Genomic DNA, 23,316 nt, shown 5'->3' on the forward strand with positions numbered 1-23,316 from the left:
AGAAAAGAGATAGAAGGGATAGATAGATAGATAGATAGATAGATAGATAGATGGAGAGAGAGAGACAAGGGGACAGAGAGAGAGAAAAGAGATAGAGGGGATAGATAGATAGATAGATAGATGTAGAGACAGGGGAACAGACAGAGAGAGAGAAGAGAGAGGGGATAGATAGATGGAAAGAGAGAGAGAGAGAGAAAGGGACAGATATATAGATAGATGGAGAGAGAAAGAGAGAGGGGGAGGCAGATAGATAGATAGATGGAAAGAGAGAGAGAGTGAGAGATAGATAGATGGAAAGAGAGAGAGAGTGAGAGAAAGAGAGAGAGAATTGAATTTTGAATTTTCAAAAACTCTTTATTACAATCTTCAATCTGTAGCTTGTCATTATCAACAACACACATCACGCTGTTGTAGCACCATTTTCCCTCAAAAACATCAAGAATCTTCATAGATTTATAAAAATGAAAATCAATCCACATACGACACCTTACAACAATAGAAGAGAGAGAGAGAGAGAGAGAGAGAGAGAGAGAGAGAGAGAGAGAGAGAGAGAAGGGAGGGGGTGAACTCACGTGGCTTCTTAGTGGTGATATTGACGGGGCTACTTGGGGGTCCAGTGCCGGCGCTGTTGTGGGCACTGACGGAGATGAGGTATGCCGTGCTGCCCTTCAGCCCCGTGATGGTGGCCGCCGTGTCCGTGACCCGCACACTCTCCACCGCGCTCGAGGCCGCCCCCTCCTCACGCCACACCACCTGGGAGAGAGGACGCCAAGGTCAACGCACCTTTCAATGCCGCATTGACATGTTGTGTGTTTGTGTGTGCGTCTATGTGTATGTGTGTGTGTGTGTGTGTGTGTAAGTGTGTGTGTGAGCAGGTGTGTCTGTGTGTGTGTGTGAGTGAGAGAGAGTGAAAAGAGGGAGATCAAGAGAAAGAAAGAGAGGGAGAGAGAGAAAGAGAGAGAGAGAAGAATGTGTGCACTTGTGCTTGTTGATTGTAACTCTCCATCTTGTGACCGAGGGCTGTGTATGACTTTCTCCGGCTCGCTGCGGAGTCTCAGCTGAATGGACCCTCCCCGCAGGCAGTCCCGGGTCAGGAGGGGAGCGGACTTCATCCTCAGGACTCTCCTCCAGGAGGGACCACCACACTGTAGAGGTGTTTGTGTGTGTGGGTGGGAGTGTGCTTGTATGTGTGTGTGTGCATCTACGTGTGGGTTTATCTGTGGGTATCTCTGTATGCGTAGGTCTGCTTCTGTGTGTGTCAGTGTGTATGCATGTCTGTGTGTGTGTATGCATGTCTGTGTGTGTGTGTGTGAGAGTGTGTGTGTGTGTGTGTGTGTGTGTGTGTGTGTGTGTGTGTGTGTGTGTGTGTGTGTGAGTGTGTGTATGTGTGTGTGTGTGTTGGGGGCAGTGGTTGATGTACGATGTTCACCCATCAGACCTGAGATTTATAAAGGCACAGCAGTGTGCGCTGGGCGCCAGGGAGCGCGTGAGCCGACCTCTTCATTCTCCAGATTACATCGTGAAAAATGGGCCCCTCCTAGCAAAGGCTCTTGTTCGGAGCAGGAAATTGTACAACTTGCCATCTGCAGTTTTATTCTTTTCTTCTCAACCTTCACTCTCCCTTTTTTATGAATACAAATATTCAAGCAAGGTAATACAAACTTTTATCTCTTTTCTTTGCCGAACCTCGGAGCTATTTTATCCGTTTTTTTGTTATTACCTCGTAACCAAAGATCTTCTCGTTGCTCTCCCTCTCGGCGATGGGCTCCCAGTAAACCTGGATTTCCGAGGCAGACAGGGTACGTGCCCACACCCTCGAGGGGGCAATCGAGGGCTCTGAAAGAGGATGAAGAGGATGAGGAGGCTTTGGATTCTCAGATGAAGCGCAGAGAAGCCTCGTCTGTTTCCTTTTTCACTGAACGGCATGTGGCACTCGTCTAAAAGGGAACTGTGTGTTCTATCCAGTAGATCTGCTTACTCACCCTCCTCCGCTGAGAAGACGATGGCCACGTCACTAAACGGTCCTTCTCCCACGCCGTTGTACACGCCCACTCTCACCTCGTACTGGGCCAGCGGTGGCAGGCTGTCATTTTTGAACGTGTACTTGGAGGCCTCGGAGGAAGCCATCACGGCTTGCTTCCAGGTCGTCGTGCCGACGGGTCGAAAAGCCACTACATAGCCAAATCCCTCTCCGTTCTGATGCTCCTCGGGGACAGGCTGCACGAGACGAGAACATGATCAAAGGCAAAATATGCTAAACCACAAGGTCTTTTTATCTGTTTATGAGGCCCCGGTCAAAAGACTCAGGCTGCCACTCTTTCACACGAGGAACATGAATCTGACAAGTGTATGTGAAGACCACTGAGCTTGGCTTTCCATACGGACCTGGATTTAAAGTAAATAATGTTTGAAAGCGTAAAGTGTTTGACTGTCAGTCAGCCATCCAACTAATCTCCACACTGCTCGGTGTTAGATTAAGTGCACGCATCTGAAATGAAATGCCCTTCACCCAAACTCTTAAAGAGAAATGACACGTAGACAAGGAAATCCAGTGCAATAGACTGCATTGCGCTAGAGAAAAAAAATCCCTAAAAAAGCTTGAAATAATTTCTCACACCCAACATTATCACATTTGCAACATTAATGCGTCTTCATTTCGATTCGCATACCAGGGGAGCGATTCTGCTCAGGCGCAAAACGAAGACGACAGCCTCACGTTTAATTAAAAACTCGTTTAAATTAAAAACTCTGTGACCACAGAGGGATCCTGTCAAAACTCAATTCAACGTTGGCGACAGCTGCGCAGCTTCACAAATAGCCCATGACCGACCGACGGCATTAGATGAAGACGTTTTCAGAAGTGTCAATATGGAGAGGGAGAGAGAGAGAGAGAGCGATAGATAGAGATTGTGTGTGAGAGAGAGAGAGAGAGAGAGAGAGAGTGAGAGAGAGTGAGAGAGAAAGAGCGATAGAGTGAGAGAGAGAGTGAGAGAAAGAGAGAAAAGTGTCAGTGAGTGAGTGAGTAAGTGAGTGAGTGAGAGAGAGAGAGAGAGAGAGAGAGAGATCCACTTACCTCCCATGCTATTACCAGTTCTCCACGGTTCCCACCTCCACCGCTCACGCTGGCTGGGGCGATCTCTGGCGCTGAGTTGTGGCGGAGAGGCAAAGACAAAGACAAAGGCAACGGCGCAGTGTGAAAATGGTGTCTACTTTCAGAAGCCTGGCACCAGGGTGAGGGCAGTCAGGGCGCTTTGTGCCTGAAAGGAAGCCCGCAGGCTTGAGGAAACATCAACAAACACTTTCAGACAAGCCACCATCAGACGGCAGAATTAGTTGGGCTTTTTTCCCCTCTGTCTTTTGAGTGAGTGTCAGGCTCATTTGTGCTCCGTTTAGCCTGTATCTGGGCTTTGACATGGATGTGACTGTGAAAGCTCCCTGTCTGTCTATGAACAGGACACACACGCGCACACACGCACACACGCACACACGCACACACACATACACACACACACACACACACACACACACTTTTAAAATAGAGCCAAAGCCACTCTCTCACTATTGTGAGTCAGTGATCAAGGCAGATGCACTCTCTCTAAGCCTGCTTAAAATAGACACTTTCCAAACCAGTGCCTTATGGTGCGGGTACTTCACACACTTCCCGTCGATGCATACATGAATTTATCACAGCGGGCACGTCTGCATACTGATGTGTGCTGCATTCGAGAGCACTGAAGAACTTTCCCCAAATTTATCATTACACCCAGGCAAATGCAGAGATGAATTAGCACTTAGAATTAGAATTTGTCAACACCTTCTCCATGATTCAGAGGGAGGTAGAGCATTGTCTCCTGTCGCCTGTCATTTTAAATATGATGCCTTACTGTTTGCAACCTGATTACTTCCTAATTGTTCGAAAATTGTTGGCAATCAGAACCAGACTGCAAAAACAAGCAGCGAGAGTGATTGACGTCAAACCTGGATTTTAAACGAGTGAAATCCATCATCAGGTGAATTAAATGAAATCTAATATAATTAGAGGTGTAAGTGACATTCATGTGGTGTGAATAATGTATCTACCGCGTTGGAAAACACGTGCATACGAAAACACACAATGTTACCTGCTGCTTTGGTGCGGATTTGCCTGGACGGTGCACTGGGCTCACCGACGCCCACGCTGTTGACAGCCACCACCCTGAATTCATAATCCACAAAAGGGTTCAGGGCGACCACTGTGGCATGTAACATCTGCCCAGGCACGGTCGCAGGCACTGGGATTAGAACATGTTGGAATGAGAAAAATAGACACACACATCAACGCCCAGACGTACAGTGACACGGCATTGGAAAATGCAGAAAACGTTCCAGAGATGTGTATTATTATTATCATGCTCGGGTTACTCTCATCCAATCTCTCATTACAGACTTCAAGGATAAAAGGAGATAATTAGAAAGTGATATGCAGCAGCCACAATCCAAAGCATTTTGCACAGTTGACAATGGCCTCCCACAGAGGTGAGATCAAGCTATAGCATGATTCATGGTGCTAAGGAGAGTGTTTCAAAAGGCATTCTTTCTTTTCATTTTAAATACTGTGTTCCGACAGTTGCACATAAGAGGTTGAAGTACTGTAAAAGGTGCTTTTGAATCAGAGGTATTGTACCTGTTTTGACTGCCTGCCAACCTATGGAGAAAGGATTCCTTGCCTGGACAATGTAGCTGGTGATGGGACTGTGGTGGTCAGACCCCGGGACCCAGGAGAGCTGGGCAGTCGTGTCGGTGATCTCACCCACGACCACGCCCTCGGGAGCACCAGGGGACCCTGATAAGGAGAGAGAGAGGGACGGGCGGGGGGAGGACAGGAGCGGTCTCAAAGACTTGCAGTAGACGGACAGAAAAGGGCAGGTGACAAGGTTCGACGGAGCACACAAAAGCAAGCCAAGGAACGCACCCCGCCCGCACAACACAAAAGGACAGAGGCCTTAATATTCATGAGGCGAGCTGGAGATCTTTTAAGCTGATGACAGACAACACAAAAGGCGTCCCGAGAAACGTGAGGAGCACCGTTAATGGATCGATTTCAGATACTTTCCAAAAAAGAAAAGAGAAGTGGGCAGAAGGAGCTTGATTTTCTGGGTCAAATAATGAAATGGACTGGCATTGTACTGAGCTCTTCCATACCTCCCCCGCCCCCCCCACCTCCTCCACACTCCCAAACACACTGTTTGATGAAGTCTGCAGCGAGGGTGGAATACCAAGTACCAGCACATTGAAGTGGAAGTCCGTACCTCGCACAAGTAGGTCAGCTGCGGCCGACACACTGTCCACCAACGTGTGCACCATGCAGACATATTTTCCCGAGTGCTTGAGCTGAATATTTCTGATCATCAGGTCACCTGCAGAACCCTGTTGAACATAACGGACGTACAATTTTACACAGACACATACATATATGCAGTGTTGGAAAACATTGGCTGCAGCAAGACCTAGCACATATTTGTGTCAACCATTCACTAAAGCAGCTCATTCTAATTAGCACGGGTCATCATCAGCCAGGTAGATAAGCTAATTAGTGCCAATCCCAAGTGCATGGGTAGAACCAATGCATGGAAGGACTTTTACTTTCTGAATCCGGAGTTTTCTACCTGTGCAGGAGACTATAATATGCGGCTGCATATGTGTCAGTGCTCTTGACTATAAATACCTGTGATACAATCCGTATGTTGAAACCCAGATGGCACATGTACCTAATTGCTTGCTCTCACTTCTCGCCCTGTCCTGTGATGATGGAGATGACTTGTTTGTTGTGAAGTATATCACCTCTTTCCCCAAGGCAAAGGTAAGGATACCCCCCGCGGCCAGCAGCCATTTAGAGTATTCTTCCACCCCGAGTGAAAGAAAAAAACACGAGACGTGTCAATCAAAAACAGCCAAGCTGAACCGGCCTGAAAATGGCTTATCTGCTTGCGCCAAAGGTAATGCTTCCTCCATCTCTCTCTCTCTCTCTCTCTCTCTCTCCCTCCCCCTAGCTCCTCTTCTCTCTGCTTGCTAATGAGATGTCAACCTTGCACACCTGTGGAAGAGGGAAAGGTGAGCAAAGATGTTTTGCCACCTCCATATTCTGAAACCAAAAAGTAATAAAAAAAAAAACATGCCTTCCAGAATGCAGAGAGAGAGAGAGAGAGAGAGAGAGAGAGGGGCTGAGGCAAAAGGAAATGTCAGTCCCCTGCAAATAGTTGCAGTGTCTCCTTGTGTGGCGAACAGACTACTGGGGGTAAATCATCATCAAGGCGACTGGTAAGTCTCTGTTTGCTTTGCAAGCAGGTAGCTCACTCCTCAGGCCCCCTCAGGGTCCAGGCCCTGAGTAAAACTGCAGAGTGTCATTTAGACTGCAATAGAAAAGAGAAACGCAGAGGGGAAGAGAGAGAGAGAAAGAGAGGGATGGAGGGAGAAAGAGAGAGAGAGGGAGAAATGGACGGAGGGGGAGAGATTGCTCACACAATGAGAATGTGGCAAACAATACGTAGCAGACAATGTTGCAGGCCCCCCAAGGATTTTGGTCAGGTCTAAGGAGTGTCCCTGAGGGAGCCCGGTGCCTTTGAAGTGCTATCTCTCTGACCTCTCCCTCACGCCTGGGGAGCGCACTGTTTTCAGCAATAAAGTTTGTTGGAGGGGGCTTTTTTTCCTAGAGTAGCAGCTTTTCTCTCTTTCTCAAAAGAAATCGCTGTTACCTGCTGCTGCAACCCATACCCCCCCCCCCCCCAACACACGCGCGCGCGTACACACACACACACACACACACACACACACACACACACACACACACACACACACACACACACACACACACACACACACACACACACACACACACACACTTCTGTCTCTCTCTTTCTCCACCACCCAGCACCTCACCACAGCAGAGGTCTCATATTTAACACACACACACACACACACACACACACACACACACACACACACACACAGATTTCTGTCTCTCTCTTTCTCCAGCACCTCATCGCAGCAGAGGTCTCGTATTTAACACACGCACACGCACACACACTCACACAGTGGGAGCGTGAGAGGAAAGCATGGAGACACACCCCGCCGATCATTTCAAAGTGATCCTGCCTGGTGAAATCGAGGAGCTTGCCGTTGAAGAACCACTTGAAGGTGGGTTCTAGAGTGGAGTCGGTGGAGATGACGCAGGGGAACACGATGCTCTCCCCCACTGTGGCGTCCATGCTCAGGGGCGGCGCTGTGATCCTGGTCGGCTCTGCAAATAAGGAGGAACAGGAGAGAGGAAAAAACAAAAACACATCAAAAGCATGTCAAATGGAGTGTTATTCAGCCAAATATGGCGAAGTGGTAAAATAAATATATAAACAAATAAGGAGGATGGCGGGGGGGGGGCATGGGGGGGGGGTCAAATCTGGTGGAGTGGTAAAATAAATATATAAACAAATAAGGAGGATGGGGGGGGGCATGTCAAATGGAGTGTTATTCAGTCAAATCTGGCGGAAGGGTAGAATGTGTTGATTCACTTATTGCCATTCTATAGAGCCAAAAATAATAATGATGAAAGCGATCTCCATGAATCAATATGGTTCCCCCTCAGGAACACAAAGAAGATGACATAAATCTGGTAATGCGACCTCTGGTCTGTACTGCTGTCTGTTTCTCAGTCACAGTCTGCACAACTCCAATGTGATCACTTAGAAATGGCCTTAAATTACTCAGATTTAATTAACACATTTTGTGGAGGGTAAAAAAAAATGCTTTATTGATATAGTCTCGTCGTAACTTAATAATGCAGGCTAATGGAACCACTATGCCAGCTAGGAGATGGATAAAAAAATGCATTTGTATAAGCATCCAATATTAAACCAGCAAAAACAGGAAACTGCAACAACAGCACATTTTTAATTAAGCTTGCGATGTATGACTTCCTGGGAAGGAAGAGACCATTTCTCCTCTGAACACCACAGATGCCAAGGCATTCCCCCCTCCATCCAACCACCTCCACCACCACCACCACTCACCACCACCACCACTGCCACCACCGCCATCACTATGACCAATAACTCACAGCTGACAAAACCCAGGATGAGTTATGCCTCTGTCAAACCCACAGGAACATAAAACAACTATATATTTCATTATCAATTTCATGCTTGGGTTAGTATTTTCCGTTGTTTTTATTTTTTTTTTACCTTCCCTTCCCGTTCTCTTCCCTTCCCTCCCTCCCCGTTCCCGTGACAACGTTAGAGTTGGCGCTTGTGTCCGTACCTTTAACTACCAGCGTGCCAGTGCTGCTGGCGGTTCCAAAAGGGTTCCGGGCGACGCAGGTGTATCGGCCTCCATCGGATTTGCTAACGTTGGCGATGCGGAGAGTCCCGTCCTCCAGGATGGTGCGCCTGATAAGAGGGGAGGGGGGGGGGGGTGTCTGTTATCAGACTCGTCTAAGCATCAGTGAGCCATGCCATAGCGCTGCAGGATTAGTCTCTCTGTCAGGCAGGAAAACAGACTTTTTCACTGTTTAAAAGTGTGTGTGTGGCGCTGACTCCTATGACTGTGTTACTGTTATCTAAAACTAATAACATAACTTCACCAAATGATGTTGGTTGCATTTCAGAGAGAGAGAAAGAGAGAGAGTGAGAGGGAGGGAGAAAGGGTATGGACAAATGGAAAATGTAGGGCAATTATCCTAATTCAAGAAAAAAAGAGTGCTGCTTAAGAGTTGTCATGCTATGGAGAGCACAAAGGAATAAATATGTATTCTGTATAAAAACAGTCCCGGAGGACCTCCAGGCTAACAAGGACAGGAGGCAGAGATGGGGAGATACTCCACTAGGGAGAGAGGATTCACGGAGGATTGAATCTTTACCACCGTCCTTATCATTATAAGACATGTGTGAGATGCTATCACCACACTAAATGCCATTTCCAAAAGGCAATAAAGAGGGGTACGGCTATGGGGATGCTGCACCCCGTGAACGACAGTGTGGATTGGGAGTCTATCGTGGGGATCTTTAGTGGGACGCTGGCGGAAAGCATATGATGGTAATACAGAAGGTACAGAGGACACTGATCCAATCCAACCATGAAAAAATGCACCATTCAACCAGAGCGACACGTCTCTCATTTACCTCTCCTAGGCCTTCTGCAGACCTTCACGCAACGTTCAGGCGAACGCGGGATGCATGCAGATAGAAAGAATAATAATAATAAAACAATATGGAACGTATTCAGCATTCCATTTTCTTTCTGGCCGTCTGGCGATGAAGAGAAGCGGAACCTGGGACGATGAGCCGGGACACAAACACAAGCCCCATATATAAATGATCCAGTGCCCTCACAGCTGCCGTGACCTTCTAGCTGTGAAAATCAAACAGCCGCTCGGCGAGAGCCGCTCGCCGAGAAATCAAACAATTTCTCTGCAGCTCTTAAACATTAATATGTATTCTCCGCGGCCGCTGCCGCCTAGGCCTCGCCGAAGCATGTCTCGCACACGCCACATTTCTCTTTTTTCCGCTGATTTATTGACAAAAATATCAAACGCTGAGTGATAGAGGAGCACTGGGAACATGACCCACAGGGTAATGAGCTGCAAAACAAATAGTAGTAATAAAAGTACAGAACTATCTGCTTTACAGAACGGTGGGGAACCAAACAAAACTGTTTCAGGCCTCACACTTTGTATTCTCATCAAAGCACAGTGGCTGTGTAATCACTTTTTGCTCTCTCTCTCTCTCTCTCTCTCTCTCTCTCTCTCTCTCTCTCTCTCTCTGTCTTTTTTTTCTTTCTCTCGGTCTTTGTCTAGTCTCCTTCTCACCGTGACCGGCCCATGGAATATGATAACTAATCAATGCTCCTCCGTGCGTGTTGGGCAAGGTCCAGTGAATTACGGAAAGGCCGTGGAGATGTGGCAGCGTGTATTGATCAGAGACCAATGCCACCTTCCTTCCCTTTAAGCTGCCCCCCCATACCTAAAGCTGGAGGCCATATGAAGGCAGAGCAGTTGCAGTTGCCTGGGCTGTCCACCCCCCCACCCCACACACACACTCACTCCCTCCCTCCCCAACACCACCAACTCACCACCACTGCTGACACTCAGACAAGGCAGACATCCCAGGGGGTAGAAAGGGAAGATTTACACCTCCACCCTGACACCCCTTCCCTCATTACCTCTCTCCCCTCCTCCCTTCATCACCACCCTGCACATCTGCATGGTGCCTCTGTTTCAGCGAGTTCTGCCGTCCCCGTAAGTTAATCATGATGTGTGAGACAGTTCCGCTCCAGCAGGGATGCCTACAATGCAATGGGCCCCGTCTGGTCATGCTTTCAGGCCTACCTGCTCTGTCCACTCCAGCCTGTGAGGGTATTTTATTCCCCCGAATGCGCTGCAACGATCACCTGTAACTAACAAGCTCATAATCAGGAGATTCTGCTCCACCTCGTATGCTCAAGGCAAGGTTGAGCACTGCAGATAAATTACTAGTCTGCCAGGGGATCTAGCCAGGCCATGAACTAAAAGGCAAGAAGAGTTGGTGCTTCGGTGCTCAGTGTCAGCAACTGCTTCACTTTGACCTTGCGAATGAGGTCAGGCAAAACGTCTCTGGCCATGATCATCACAGGGCACACAGCACGGAGCGGTAGACGTGATCCAAGCCAAGGCTAGTTACGTTCTTATGTCAGTGGGAGAACAGCTAAGAGAGCAAATATTCCTCTATGAGAACATCTCTGCTATCACTATCAGGTGTTCAAGCGATTGGCGGCGAGGTGGTGTTACCGCTTGGTGTTCTTCAGGAAGTCGCCGCCCCTGCGCCAGGAGTAGGATGCTCGGGGGGACGCGTGCGGCCGACACTCCATGATGGCCTCCCCGCCCTGCTGGATCAGCGTGGACTTCTTCACCGGGTTCCTGGAAAAGTCTGGCGGCGACGCTGCCAAAACAAATCCCCCCCACCTCACAGTCAATCACTTCACACTGGATTACTGGCCCTTGCCTGCCCGTTCCTGCATGGCATACACACATCTCTCATTCCTTGCTCACTCATGCTGTGCTTGTTGTTGTTGTTATTTTTGTTGATATTTTGGTTGCTATTTTTGCTTACCCACTACTTTGAGCTCAGCGCTGGCATAAATGACCCCATGCTGGTTCATTGCTGCGCACTGGTACATCCCTGCGTCCATCACGTTGATGTTGGTGATGAATAATCTGCCCTCTTCCACTCGTACTCTATCCTAGTAATACAACAATAATATCAATAGCTCAATCAATGGCACAGTCAAATAGTAACCTTGTATTTAGTTAGTTTAGTTGTTTTTAATTGTAACTTATTCACAATAGTAGTCATTAATACTATAATAATATAATAATAGGTCATTGGTCTTTTATATTCCTTTAGGTAATGTTCAGTCAAATAAACACTTGAGTCAATTTGTTTTTATAATGAAATGAATACTATAATAATATACTAATTAGTCACTGGTCTTTTACTGTATGTTTCCTGTAGGTAATGCTCAGTGAGTTATGGGTCCACGTGACTTCAGGCGTTTGCCAGTGTGGCCTTACCTCGGTCGTGATGAGCTCTCCGTTCCTGAGCCATTTGTATGAGGGCCTGGGCTTGCCATTAGCCCGACACTCCCACTGCAGGCTGGCCTCGATGGCCATGTGCGCATCCCTCAGAGTCTGTGCCCAGTGCAGATGCTCAACATCTGTCAGACGTCAGAATGACTTTTGTTAGAAGGTCAGCCAACAACAGAAAAACAAAAAAAAACGGGGGGAGGGAAACCAGCCCAGTTTACATTCTCATCAGAAAAATAACATGCAACCAAAATGGCAGCACCTGTTTTGAGTTGCTCCTGCTGCTGCTGCTGTGTACTCAAATGTCATTAGCAACTCTGTCTGTTCAGAGGCATTTTTAGAGGTGCCCCCCCCTCCCCCCCAACTCTTGAGGCAGACTTTTTACTAATGGCTTTCCAACTAGAAAGCAACAGCCTGACCTCTTCAAAAGCACATCACTGGAAGGTTAATTGGTACAAATTAATTCCAGATTATCTTGTCTTTATAATACCCTGCCTTAGTTCTGGCAAAAAGCAGACTATGATTTGTGGTCTCGTTATTTTAATTAGACTTGCTAAACTGGAATACAATAAATCCATCCAAAAGCTACAGCTGACTGGTTCCCGCTATTTCCAGGATATTCCTTCAGCACTCATTTAATTAAAACTATACTTATTGTTCCCCCTCGACTGTGATTTTGACAGCTATATGTGCAACAAAGAAATCAACACAAAACATATGCCATATGACATATATTGATTACATATATTTTTGATTTTAATTAATACTCAGATATCTACCTCCTCTCGTTCCATTCTCTCAGGCAATGTAAAGAAAATGTGTTTTGCTTAACACAATTATCATGACAATATTTGTACAAATCTGTAATCTTATCATACTGTCAAAAATGAGCTGTCCTCTGGCTACGTTTCGTCCTCTAGCGTTCTCGGCGATGCACTCGTACAGGCCGGCGTCCTCCGGGCGGAAGTACGGGATCTCCAGAACCCCGTTGGAGTGGTTGATTTTGATCTTGCCAGGGAGTGGGCTCCCATCTGCTCTCCGCCACGAGATGGAAGGCACTGGACTGGGGTGAGACAATCAGCAATGTCACGCCAAGGTCACGCCAAGGTCACGCAGCAACCGTGCCGCAGCTCACCGCAGCGCGGGTGTCATTGTTTTACGCCACATTTGCAACACACAATAGAACTAAAAACCCAACCAAAATCAATACATCAATGAAATCGATAAAGGGCTAATTTAATTTAAAGCATTGAGACTCTCATGGCAGTTCACCCCCGTTAGCTTTAAGTGTAGGTTGAGAATCAAACGAGTGAGCCATGACGACTCTAGCTTTAAAGTCAATGAACAAACCATGGCTGTCGGTTCCGCTGTAGATAAAGGTGCTCAGTGCATGCCTGCCATGTTTCCAAGCCAGTCAATACTCTGGCTCATACACAGAGGAGTCAGAGTCTTTCACCTAGGCCTCTGACATCATCATAATACCATGAATATTTCTCCATGCTCCTTCAAAGCACCCAGGACTGCTTAACATTGCTGTCATACGCCGCCATCCATTATTTAACCAGCTAATGTGTACACATTTCCACTAGCATGTCTCTGGCGCAGACGGACCGCAGTCACATTTTCCACAAATAGACCTGCACTGATATACTGCACAGCCGAGTGTGAGTGTGATAATCTCCCGCAGAGTCTAGCAGCCCTGCTCTTTTCTCTCCAAGGCCCCCAGGTCCTGTCAGAACGCAGAAAAGCGGGGCTTACTTTCCTAAGGCGAAACATTCCAGCTTGACAGAGGATCCCTTGGCAACGTGGATGTTTTCTCCAAACTGGACTTCAATCTTTGGCTCGTACTCGCCCATCACAGCTGCAGTTGCCAAAGCAAACAAATAAATGGACAAACAAAGACAGACATAAACAAAACGGGCAGAGAATGACCAGCATCTCTATTATTTGCAATCTGCTAAATTGTCTGACCACTGGATATCCAAATATCTCCATTCCTGGGCTGCCCACGGGAACGCTAATGACCATCTCCACTGGGTAGCTGCTGTTTGTACACAATGCCAGCTCCATACTACTGACTGTACATAATGTCCATGTGCAAACGGACAAGGAACATTAAACAAGCACTGGTGATGTGTTATCGGCCTTCTGGTGCCTTGCGTGAGCTTGAATATGTAAATGCATCTACGCTTGTGCGACCATATGTGTGTTTGTTTCTTTATGTGTAAATGCACAGTGTGTGAGTGTGCTTATCAGTGAATCTATTTCATGCATGTGAGCATTTATTTGATGTACTGTATCATTGTGCTCATGTATGTATGTGTGAGTTTATGAGACAGAGTTTAGGGATTTCATTGTTGCCACATGTTTGTGTTCGTAAAATGCCCGTGTGTATATGCCAATGCTTCTCTACTATCTACTATATGTGTGCATCTTCACTTTGTGTGTGTGTGTGTGTGTGTGTGTGTGTGTGTGTGTGTGTGTGTGTGTGTGTGTGTGTGTGTGTGTGTGTGTGTGTGTGCATGAGTGTGTGTGTGTATGACTATCTATGTACGTGTGTGTGTTTGTGTGTGTGTGTGTGTTTGACTCTCTCGCTGTGTGTATATGCCTCCATCCTACAGAGCTCACTGGTGCAGCTGAGAGGCGATGAGCACACACACGCTCGGTGTCACAGAGCCGGGGCTAAACAAACGGCGTCACACTCCATGCCTCCCTGCTGTCTTAAAACCCCCGCTCTCCCTCTCCCTCCCTTCATCACTCACCCTCTTCCCCTCCATCCCTCTCTCTCTCCCTCCCTCCCTCCCTCCCTCTGTTTCTGCCACCTCCTGCAGCAGCACAGGCCGGTTCCCTGCGACTGCGAGTTTCCTGGGTGATAGGTCTGCTGTCCGGCGTGGGCTCACCGTCCGAGCGCAGGACCACGGGTGAGGGGGAGCTGTAGACGGTGGCGTTGGTCATCACGTTCCTCACCACGCACGTGTAGTTGCCCACGTCCGACGCCTCCACCTTGGCGATGTAGAGGTTGCCCGTTCGCTGGGACACGAAGCGCCGCTTGTCGCGGACCAGGAACCCCGGCTGCCCGTTGAAGATCCACGAGTATTTGATCTCTGGGGACACGTACACATAAAACACATCATCACATCATCCTTATCATCAAACATTCAGTGATGGATAAACACACAATACATTTTCAAATTTGTCTTTGTTATCCAAATTATCCAAGAATAGCAGTTAGATAGATCTTATAGGTTATATGTCAACCCTTGCATATTTTCCATTAAATCAGATGTACAGCATATAGAATATACACAATAAGCCAGCTGGCCTAGTCAGAACATACACTGCATAACAAAGGCAGGTGAAATATGCTTTAGCACAAGGTGAAAGTACACGGCAAGAACACAAAGCCCTGGCAAAGGTGCCCAGCATGTCTGTGGAGACCCGCAGAAACAGATTGCCATGATTCATCCGACGCCACGGAAAGTCCCCTCACAGTACGCCACCACGCTCCACACACCAAGGCCTTATTTAAACTCCATCCTGCGCATGCTGCGCGTTCCCAGGTTAGGTATAATTGTAAAAAGCGCTCATTTATTTTTGCCACTTCAGTGATTAATGATGCGTGCTTGTGTCATTGCCTTTGAGGTTTCAGTGCTTTCTTTGCCCTATCTGTGCCTTTGTGTTTCCTTGCCTACAGCGCACTGGGCTTTTCTGCTCATGCCGGAGCCTTTACGAGGAATGCAGACGCGCCAAAGGCGGCTTGTGTGCGTGTGTGTTCACTGCATTTGCACCTACTTCAGCAATAGACGTTATTACTCATTTTAATCATTCAGAAGAGACCAGGTGACAGTCACAAACATTTGCACAGCAAGCAGCAAACATTAGCGATTACGCTGCGACAGAGCAGAAATACTCCTCAATGAATAATATTTCCATATTGAATTTACTTCAGGCATCCTGCTCACGCTATGAGCCCTGGATGGAATTATAATTTGGAACAATTGGCAGTCTTATCAGCATAAGCTCTTTTGCCACACACGTGACAACTGTATAGCACATAATAATCATAAATACACGTGTGTGTGTGTGTGTGTCTGACTCTTTCGCTGTGTGTATTAGCAATCAACCATATCACACTGAACATTACACAACTTGGCTATTTCAAATCCCTTTCTTTATGATGGTCTGGCGATTTTACCAAGAGCTGGATGGTAATGGCTCAAACACACGATTACACTACAGTCTAATATACAATCCCCCGCAACCAAGACAACTGACCATTATGAATAACAGTTCCACTGTGATGCTGTAGAGCAATATGATGCTACCTTCCAAGGACGGACACACACACATACACACAAACACACACACTCACATCCATACACACAAACACACACACACGCACACACACACATACACACGCTGCTGCGGAAGAGGATTGATTTTTTTAATTCCGTCTCCTCCCTTTGATAGTTGATGGCCAGCTTCCATTGACACTGTCCGATCACACGGGCTGCGAAGTAATTTGAGACTTCAAGAAATGTTATGGTGATCGGGGGCATGTCCCTCTAGTCCTGACAGCCCCTTCCTAGCGGCGGCCGCTCTTAATGAGACAGAAAAGGAACGAGGAGCAGCGGGGTCTGCAAACATCAATGTCAAATTAAGGAGCGCTTATTAGCAGGGCCAAGTGTGTGAGTGTGTGTGTGTGGTGTGGTGGTAGGAGGGCATTAACACGAGTCTCTGTGTGTGTGTGTGTGTGTGTGTGTGTGTGTGTGTGTGTGTTGCGTATGCGAGGCTGGCAGAGGCTGAGGAAGGGTAGGCCAGGGTGCTGGCAGTGATCAGAAACACATTATACCCTAAAGCCACTCTCTTTTTCTCTGTCTCCCCTCTACCCTTCTCTCTCTCTCTCTCTCTTTCTCTCTCTCTCCCTCTCTCTTTCTCTCGCAATTGAGCAGACAGTGAAGAGTAGCAGCCGCCTGTATGGAGAGAAAAGCAGTGCATTAAAAGCATTAGAGGGGGAGCCATGGCAGAGTGACAGGCCTCTCATGAATATCAGCCGGGGGAGGGGGGGAGGGGGGTAATAGGAGGGAGAGGTGTGAGAGAGGAGTGCAAAGGGCCCCACTGCTCCAAGGGGCCTGAGTCCCAAAGCACCAGAGCTCTGCCGGGCATATCATCTTAAATCTTCAGACAAGACATCGTCACTGGAGACGAGCTCATTCCAGCACACACTTGAATGGATCTCTGTTTCATTTCTATTCCTCCTTCTCCTCTTCTTCCTCCTCCTTCTCTTCCTCTGTTCTTCTTCCTCCTCTACCTCTTCAGGCACTTGCCCATTATCAGTTCTCAACTAACTACCAGCTGCCTTTCAACCCCAGAATGTCTCGGCACTTCATTTACTGTGGATGGAGAGCACTGCACAGCAAAGAAGCTTTTGAGCTTCCAGAAGATTCTATCGCTTTCCATGAATTCTCCTTCTCACAACGAAAACTCTCCAAGCTTGTTAAGATTATGACTATTCCCAATGCTGAAAACAAACATCAAGGCAGTTTTGGTTTGTTTACCCAACTGACAACTGTTTCAAAACCTGCATAACCTTGAAATGCACCTGGGCCCAGTGCCATCTCACATCAAAGACATAGCCGTGAAGAAAGGTGAAGAAAGAGATGAAGACATGCAGTGCAGGGATAGAGAGAAGTAGAGAGGAGGAAGGAGGGAAAGCGAGAGAGAAAGAGGTAGAGCGAGAGAGGTAGAGAGAGAGAGAGAGAGAGAGACAGAGAGAGAGAAAGGGAGAGAGAGACAGAGAGAGAGAGAGGAGCTGGTGTCTTGGTGACCACAGGCAGGGCTGGGGACACAGAGAGTGGGAGGAATGGTGGCGCGCTGGCTGGCATGAAATGGCGCTGGTGGCGGAGGTGTGAGCTGGCTTTGAGGAGGGCTAATCAGCTGCAGCCAGACGCAGAGCCACCACCACACTGCAGAGGGGGCAGGATACATAGGCCAGCATGAGCCACCGCTACCTGCTATTTATTTTTACCTACCTACACACACACACACAGGCACACACACACACACACACACACACACACACACACAATGATATATTTTCATATTGCATTCCAAGGACACAGGTCACATGCTGGAAAAAAGAGCTCAGAGACTCGAGAATCAAAATCAGCAGCTCAGGTGGAGGAGGAGAAGGGCGAGCTCTTCAGTTGACTTAAAATAGTTTGGGGAAAAAAGGGACCACAACCTTGTCCTCCGGAGTGCCTTCAGAGAGAAGGCAGAGGTTTTATCTTTTACAGGAAACGGGCAGCATCACAACCAGATTTTCAGAAGTGCAATGAATCTCTCCTCTGCACACCCAAGAGTAGCACACTCTCCTCTCCACTAACATGACTTACTTAAACAAAACAATGAGACACCCAGCACTTAACAGACCGCCACTATCGACTTGGAGAGCAATTTGACAGAAGTTAAATTTGGCAGCCCATGTTCACAAAGGTCACCAGCAGAAAGGGGGACAGAGAGGCAGGCGAGGCGAGGCGACTGGAGTGGAGTGACCGAACCCCAGTGAACCTTACCTCCAAAATGAGGGGGCGGACCGCACAACAGAACAACCGCCTGACCTTCTCGCACCGACACGGCGTTCCTCGGCTTGCTGCTGAACGGCTGCATGACTGTGGGAGGATGCAAAGCACACACACACAAAAGGTCCTCCATTACTTTTTATTAGGCGTACTGCCGGGCAGGCACAGAGAAGGGGGGGGGGAGCACCCACACTCGGGGCCAGAACCTTTAGAAATACCACCCAGATCCCAGGGGATGACCCGGCAAATATCAGCCGCACAATAAAGCCATCAGTCATTTCATTCAGCTGGCTAAGTAAGCATCTTAATCGCACATGCAGCATGGGGTTGCATGGAATAATATTGCCATCGTCTGTCTAAAGGAGAATTTTCCTTTATGCAACATTTCATGTGGTCATACATTAGGATATAATGCATACTGTGGTTCCTCACGGATTTATGAGACACTCTACAGTAACAAAGTATCACATTTCAGTGACGTACTGTATTAATGTATGGTGGCTTGAAATATGGTGCCAGGCATGATGAGTTTCACATCATTTTAGATATATGCACTGAGAGACTTTTTGGCTTCAAAACTTGTGTTTCCATTACCTGACATATTTTCTTTTTTCAGAAATAATAAATGACAATAGTAAGTATTAAACTTAAGAGAAACTGTCAATTGATTTTGAAAAAAACAAACAAAGCTAGAACATTTCAAACAGGATATATCTTTATCTCATTGAAACATGGCTGTTTTCAGGTCTAAACATATATCATTTTATAAAGCCTATTGATTGGTCGATGCTTCCCCTGTGGGCTCACTCCCATATCAGGACAATAACAGACCTGTAAGATCTGGATCTGCAGGAAAGCCAAACACATCGAGCAGGTGTTCAACAGACACCCTCCAGACATTTCCGCTAAACATGTGCCGTGCTATCTCAGCTCGTACTCAGGTAATGAAATATGACAAAGCATCATTTCATGTTGTGACAGGTGCTGGGGCAATGCTTAGAATGGGGGCCAATGGCACAATACGCTAATCAGACATGGTTTGAAAGAAGCAAAATCATAGGTGGCGATACAACTACAAAGCTGCAGGCTCCTAAGGAAAGTAATTAAAATAATGTAACATTTCCTTGTTAACTGGAAGAAAAGGGTGTTTTGATGATTAAAATGCTGCTTACATGCAAACTGCACTTTAGCTTCCCGGCTGACAATGGTTCCAATGGCATTGCTGGCTATGCACTGATACATGCCGTCGTGCTGGCTGGCTTGTGGTCTCTTGATCAACAAGTTTCCTTCCACAAGGTTGTAGTTGGAGTCCATGTCAATATCAATGTCTTGATCGTTGAACTTCCATCTGGAGGGTGTTCAGAGAGTAAACAATCACACAATAACCTCTAGTCTGTAAATGTATTACAATTGGTTGAGGCAGCTGAGATGAGCTAATGGGGGAAAAAGCTACTCACCTGTAATGTGGAGTGGGGTTGCCTTTAGCTTTGCAGTTAATGAACACCTTGTTATCTTCAGAGTTTAGCGGGAAAACGCTGTCACTGGGCTCTTGAGTGAAGACAGGCCCATGCCGGATATTTCTCTCTGGAGGAGGAACACAGCATACGGTCAAATACAGTAACGTAGTATACAGTATCATCCATAGTCCATCCACAGGATTACATTAAGGCACATTATGCATGTGGACATGTTATTGATTTACTCTCAAATCCTCTACTTGACAAACAACAAACTTAGAGACTACCACCACAATAAGAGCCAGAAGGGCATTCAGAGAGACAAATGCCCTTTCTTGCACTGTTATTTGTGGATCTGTCCAAAAATGTTATTGGCCCTTTGAATCAGGCAGGTAGTTATTTTCCGTAATCCTACTGAGAAACAGACCGACAGACAAACAAATAACCTCCACCAAACGCATAACCTCCTGGGTGATGTAATAATTATGACGATGATGATCATCATCAAGATCATGATGATAATGGCCTCTTTCTAGTAAATTTCAGGGCATTTATCACCCTAATTGGAAGCAGGAATATTGGTACTTGTGTGAACTTCCTAGCAGAAGAGATTAGGACCAGAATGCAGCTCTCAGACAAACCCTCAGCTTTCCAGTTAGCAAGAGGGGTAATTAACAGATTACAGATAGCTCACTGTGCTTATTAGTTGAGTCTTTGGAGCACATGAGAGGCAAATCCACCCAGTAGTCACAGCTTTCACTTCTCCTGTTGGAATCCAAACCCGATTTAACGTGCCATCCCTTTCCCTGGCAGTCACTGACAGGCACGCCAGCCATGTCAGGTCTGTTGTTTTGGGTAAGCGGGAGCCAAAAACACTGATCCAGGGCCATAATTACCTCGTGTTAGGATAATTACTCTGGTGAAATGTATCCTGTCTTAAATGGATAAACGCCGCGGCTCCTTCGAACTAATCGTCTTCGCCGCCCGCCTCCGCCGCCATGACAAAGTGGGTCTTCTCCCTCAAGGTTCTCCTCCTCACTTCTCACCTCCTGCAAATGGGCCTCTCCCTCTCTCCCTCCCTGCCTGCCTGCCTGCCTCCCGTGTGGTGGATGATATGCATTTTTACAGGTCTCTCACCTTGACGAGGACAAAGCGAAGTGCTCCCTCCCGCATCATCAGCCTAATGAAAGTGGGAGAGCGCTTTGCCTAAGGTGCAGGCCTCCCTTTTCTCTTTTTGCTCCATAGCAGCTGCGCTGCTTTCACTCCCTTTGTATGTCCTTTAAATGAAGTAAATTAATGACCCGTTTCAAGGAGGGGTACACGTCGGGGGAAATGAAGTCTTTTTGTGTGACATTACATCAAATGCAAAGGCTCCTATAGTCACCTATGAGCTGGCTGTTTCCAAAACAACACAGCAGTAAATATGTATGCAAAGCCAGGTTGTGCATATATACATATTTAAAAAAAAAAATCTTTCATGGAATCCAGGGGTAAATTTCGTACTTGACTTGTATACCCACAGGCACTGGCTGAACATATAATGGCTTTGACCTGTGATGAACTCAAGATGATCACGTGCTACACTCATAGTGTATAAAATATATAATAAATCCACTGTCATGTATTCAACGCTGCAATCTGAATCTGCATTACATGAAGGCAGACCTCTCAAGACCCCCTACCAGCAAAGTGAGGGTCTGACATAGTATCAAAAGCAGGACAGGATAATAACATGCAGATGAACCAGTACTAAGCAGCCTCACTATTAAGCCATGCAATCAGGAATCACCTGTGGCAAGAATGTAAATGGCTCTGTAATCACATGCTCATTCAGATGCTGGGAAGCTCCTGTTACCTCAAACCTGAGACTGAATGTGATGTACTGGTAGATTCTGATTACTTCAGTATGAGATTGTGTAAAATAGGCTGGCGAAGTTTATTCCAAAAGTATCCAGGCTTATTATACTTGTGTATGTATGTGCGTGTATGTGTGTGCTCCAAGCTCCAAACCTCATCTGATTATTTTCTGACAGGTGAATGGTCATCTGCTATATCACACTTCCAGCAAAGCAAAATGTAAAATGTATAAATGCCAAAATCAAAATGCACGAACACTGAGGGCTACAGGAGAGTAACAGGACCATAATGAATTGGAGAGCAATACGCTTTATGAGTCCATGGCTTTACAAAGCTTCATAATCTCAGAAAAGGTTGCAGGGTTAAGGTTAGCAGTTGTGAGCTAAGTCTGTCCTTGATCTAAACAAGACGGTTATTTGTGAGTATGAACCAGAGGTGAAAGAAATGAGTATGATGAGAGGGTGCGATGAGAGGACAAGCTCAACATATAAAAACATGGTTCGGCAAAGTGTTTTTTTGTTTGTTTATTTGTTTTAATATTGCTTTACCACACCTTAGTGAAACAATACTCTTTACCAGGGTGAACTTATTCCTTTAAATCACTTGATCAAAGATAATCATAAAAGCATAAATAAATCACATCCAATAATACAGTGCAACAACATACAGTATAGGCCATTGTCCATTACAGGAGTTTTATGCATAATGCATGTGAATTGTTCCAATGATGACAGCTTTGATGGAAAGCCAGTGGAACCACAGGAATGTGTGGATTCAAACTGCCAAAAGCATTAGGAGGCTTTTTGAAGACACCAGGAGATGACGAAATGGGGAAGAAGGCACGAAAAGACCTGTTTCCCCCCACAGGGGCTGAGACGCATGCAGATCAGGTGTGCTGTATCAAAGACGACTTAGGGGACATCTTACCTGCGAGACAGTCCTTGAGTGACAGAAGGATTAACAGTTCCCATGGCAACAGCATCTTCATTTTCCAAGGTCAAAACAGTCTCTTATTTTCCCATCCAACTGTTCTTTTTTTTTTTTTTAAATGAAGTGCTTCCTGGGTAGATACTCGGTTCTTCTGGCTGTGGACAAGAGACAGAAAGATAGAAAGAGAGAGAGAGAAAATGGAAATAAGAATGAAAATGTGCCAACATGTACTGTACACAGCAGACTTTGCCATCCACAATCGTGGTGAGAGGGGAGAGGAGAGGAGAGGAGAGGAGAAGAGAGGAGAGAAGGAGAGGAGGAGAGGAGAGGAGAAGAGAGAAGGAGAGGAGATGAGAGGTAGAGGGAACCTGAGGAAAGTCAGTGGGGCATTAATAATTCATGGGTCCAAATAAGCGGAGCCAGGCTGGCGTGCCTGAGGGGCAGCTCCAAGCCCATACACTGGAGCTGATATTTAGTCTATACATTCTGCAACTACAATATCTCCCAAGAGCGAGGGAAAGGGAGAGTGAGAGAGAGAGAAAGAAAGAGAGAGGGGTGGGAGAGGGGGGCTATCCACCAGTCTGGGGCTCACAGCTGCGGAATATGAGCACAACCATCCCGCCAACGGCAATGTTTGGATTTCTCTAACAGCATTGGTTCAACGCCTTTACTCTGGAAAATATGTATGATGTATTTACAAACCTTCACCCACATTTCTCACGCCATTTATCATTGAGGGGGATTACCCTGCACTGTGTGAGGTGATGCACTTCTTAAGGCCAAAGAATGTGACAGAGGAGTACGGCATATTAAATCTAGCAAGCCTCTCTTGAGGGGCCGGGGGAGAGCAATCCATCAATTCAGTTCACCTACGAGTGGATGAGTCCCATGCCATGTCTGCTTT

The 23,316-nt window shown here is 46.8% G+C and overlaps 1 protein-coding gene across 1 annotated transcript in view; it reads right to left on the minus strand.

Moving 5' to 3' along the window:
• cntn6 (contactin 6) overlaps positions 1 to 22,497 on the minus strand; it is a 28,212-nt gene extending 5,715 nt beyond the window's left edge. The window contains exons 1-19 of the mRNA XM_076268639.1: positions 22,410 to 22,497; positions 19,626 to 19,752; positions 19,341 to 19,516; positions 18,163 to 18,258; positions 14,488 to 14,691; positions 13,346 to 13,448; positions 12,466 to 12,650; positions 11,576 to 11,718; positions 11,115 to 11,244; positions 10,793 to 10,943; positions 8,290 to 8,417; positions 7,104 to 7,276; positions 5,289 to 5,406; positions 4,664 to 4,822; positions 4,122 to 4,271; positions 3,074 to 3,144; positions 1,983 to 2,217; positions 1,721 to 1,836; positions 573 to 753 (exon numbers count right to left, since the gene is read on the minus strand). Coding sequence (XP_076124754.1) covers positions 573 to 753; positions 1,721 to 1,836; positions 1,983 to 2,217; positions 3,074 to 3,144; positions 4,122 to 4,271; positions 4,664 to 4,822; positions 5,289 to 5,406; positions 7,104 to 7,276; positions 8,290 to 8,417; positions 10,793 to 10,943; positions 11,115 to 11,244; positions 11,576 to 11,718; positions 12,466 to 12,650; positions 13,346 to 13,448; positions 14,488 to 14,691; positions 18,163 to 18,258; positions 19,341 to 19,516; positions 19,626 to 19,752; positions 22,410 to 22,470 — 2,707 coding nt within the window. The 5' untranslated portion in view covers positions 22,471 to 22,497. The remainder of the gene's footprint in view (positions 1 to 572; positions 754 to 1,720; positions 1,837 to 1,982; positions 2,218 to 3,073; positions 3,145 to 4,121; positions 4,272 to 4,663; positions 4,823 to 5,288; positions 5,407 to 7,103; positions 7,277 to 8,289; positions 8,418 to 10,792; positions 10,944 to 11,114; positions 11,245 to 11,575; positions 11,719 to 12,465; positions 12,651 to 13,345; positions 13,449 to 14,487; positions 14,692 to 18,162; positions 18,259 to 19,340; positions 19,517 to 19,625; positions 19,753 to 22,409) is intronic.
• Positions 22,498 to 23,316: the final 819 nt, after the last annotated feature.

This window comes from Alosa pseudoharengus, unplaced genomic scaffold (assembly GCF_046254945.1).
Source record: "Alosa pseudoharengus isolate Yale_2024_CS ecotype anadromous, Long Island Sound unplaced genomic scaffold, YU_APseudo_1.1 YU_APseudo_1.1_scf_5, whole genome shotgun sequence".
NCBI classification, from domain to species: domain Eukaryota; kingdom Metazoa; phylum Chordata; class Actinopteri; order Clupeiformes; family Clupeidae; genus Alosa; species Alosa pseudoharengus.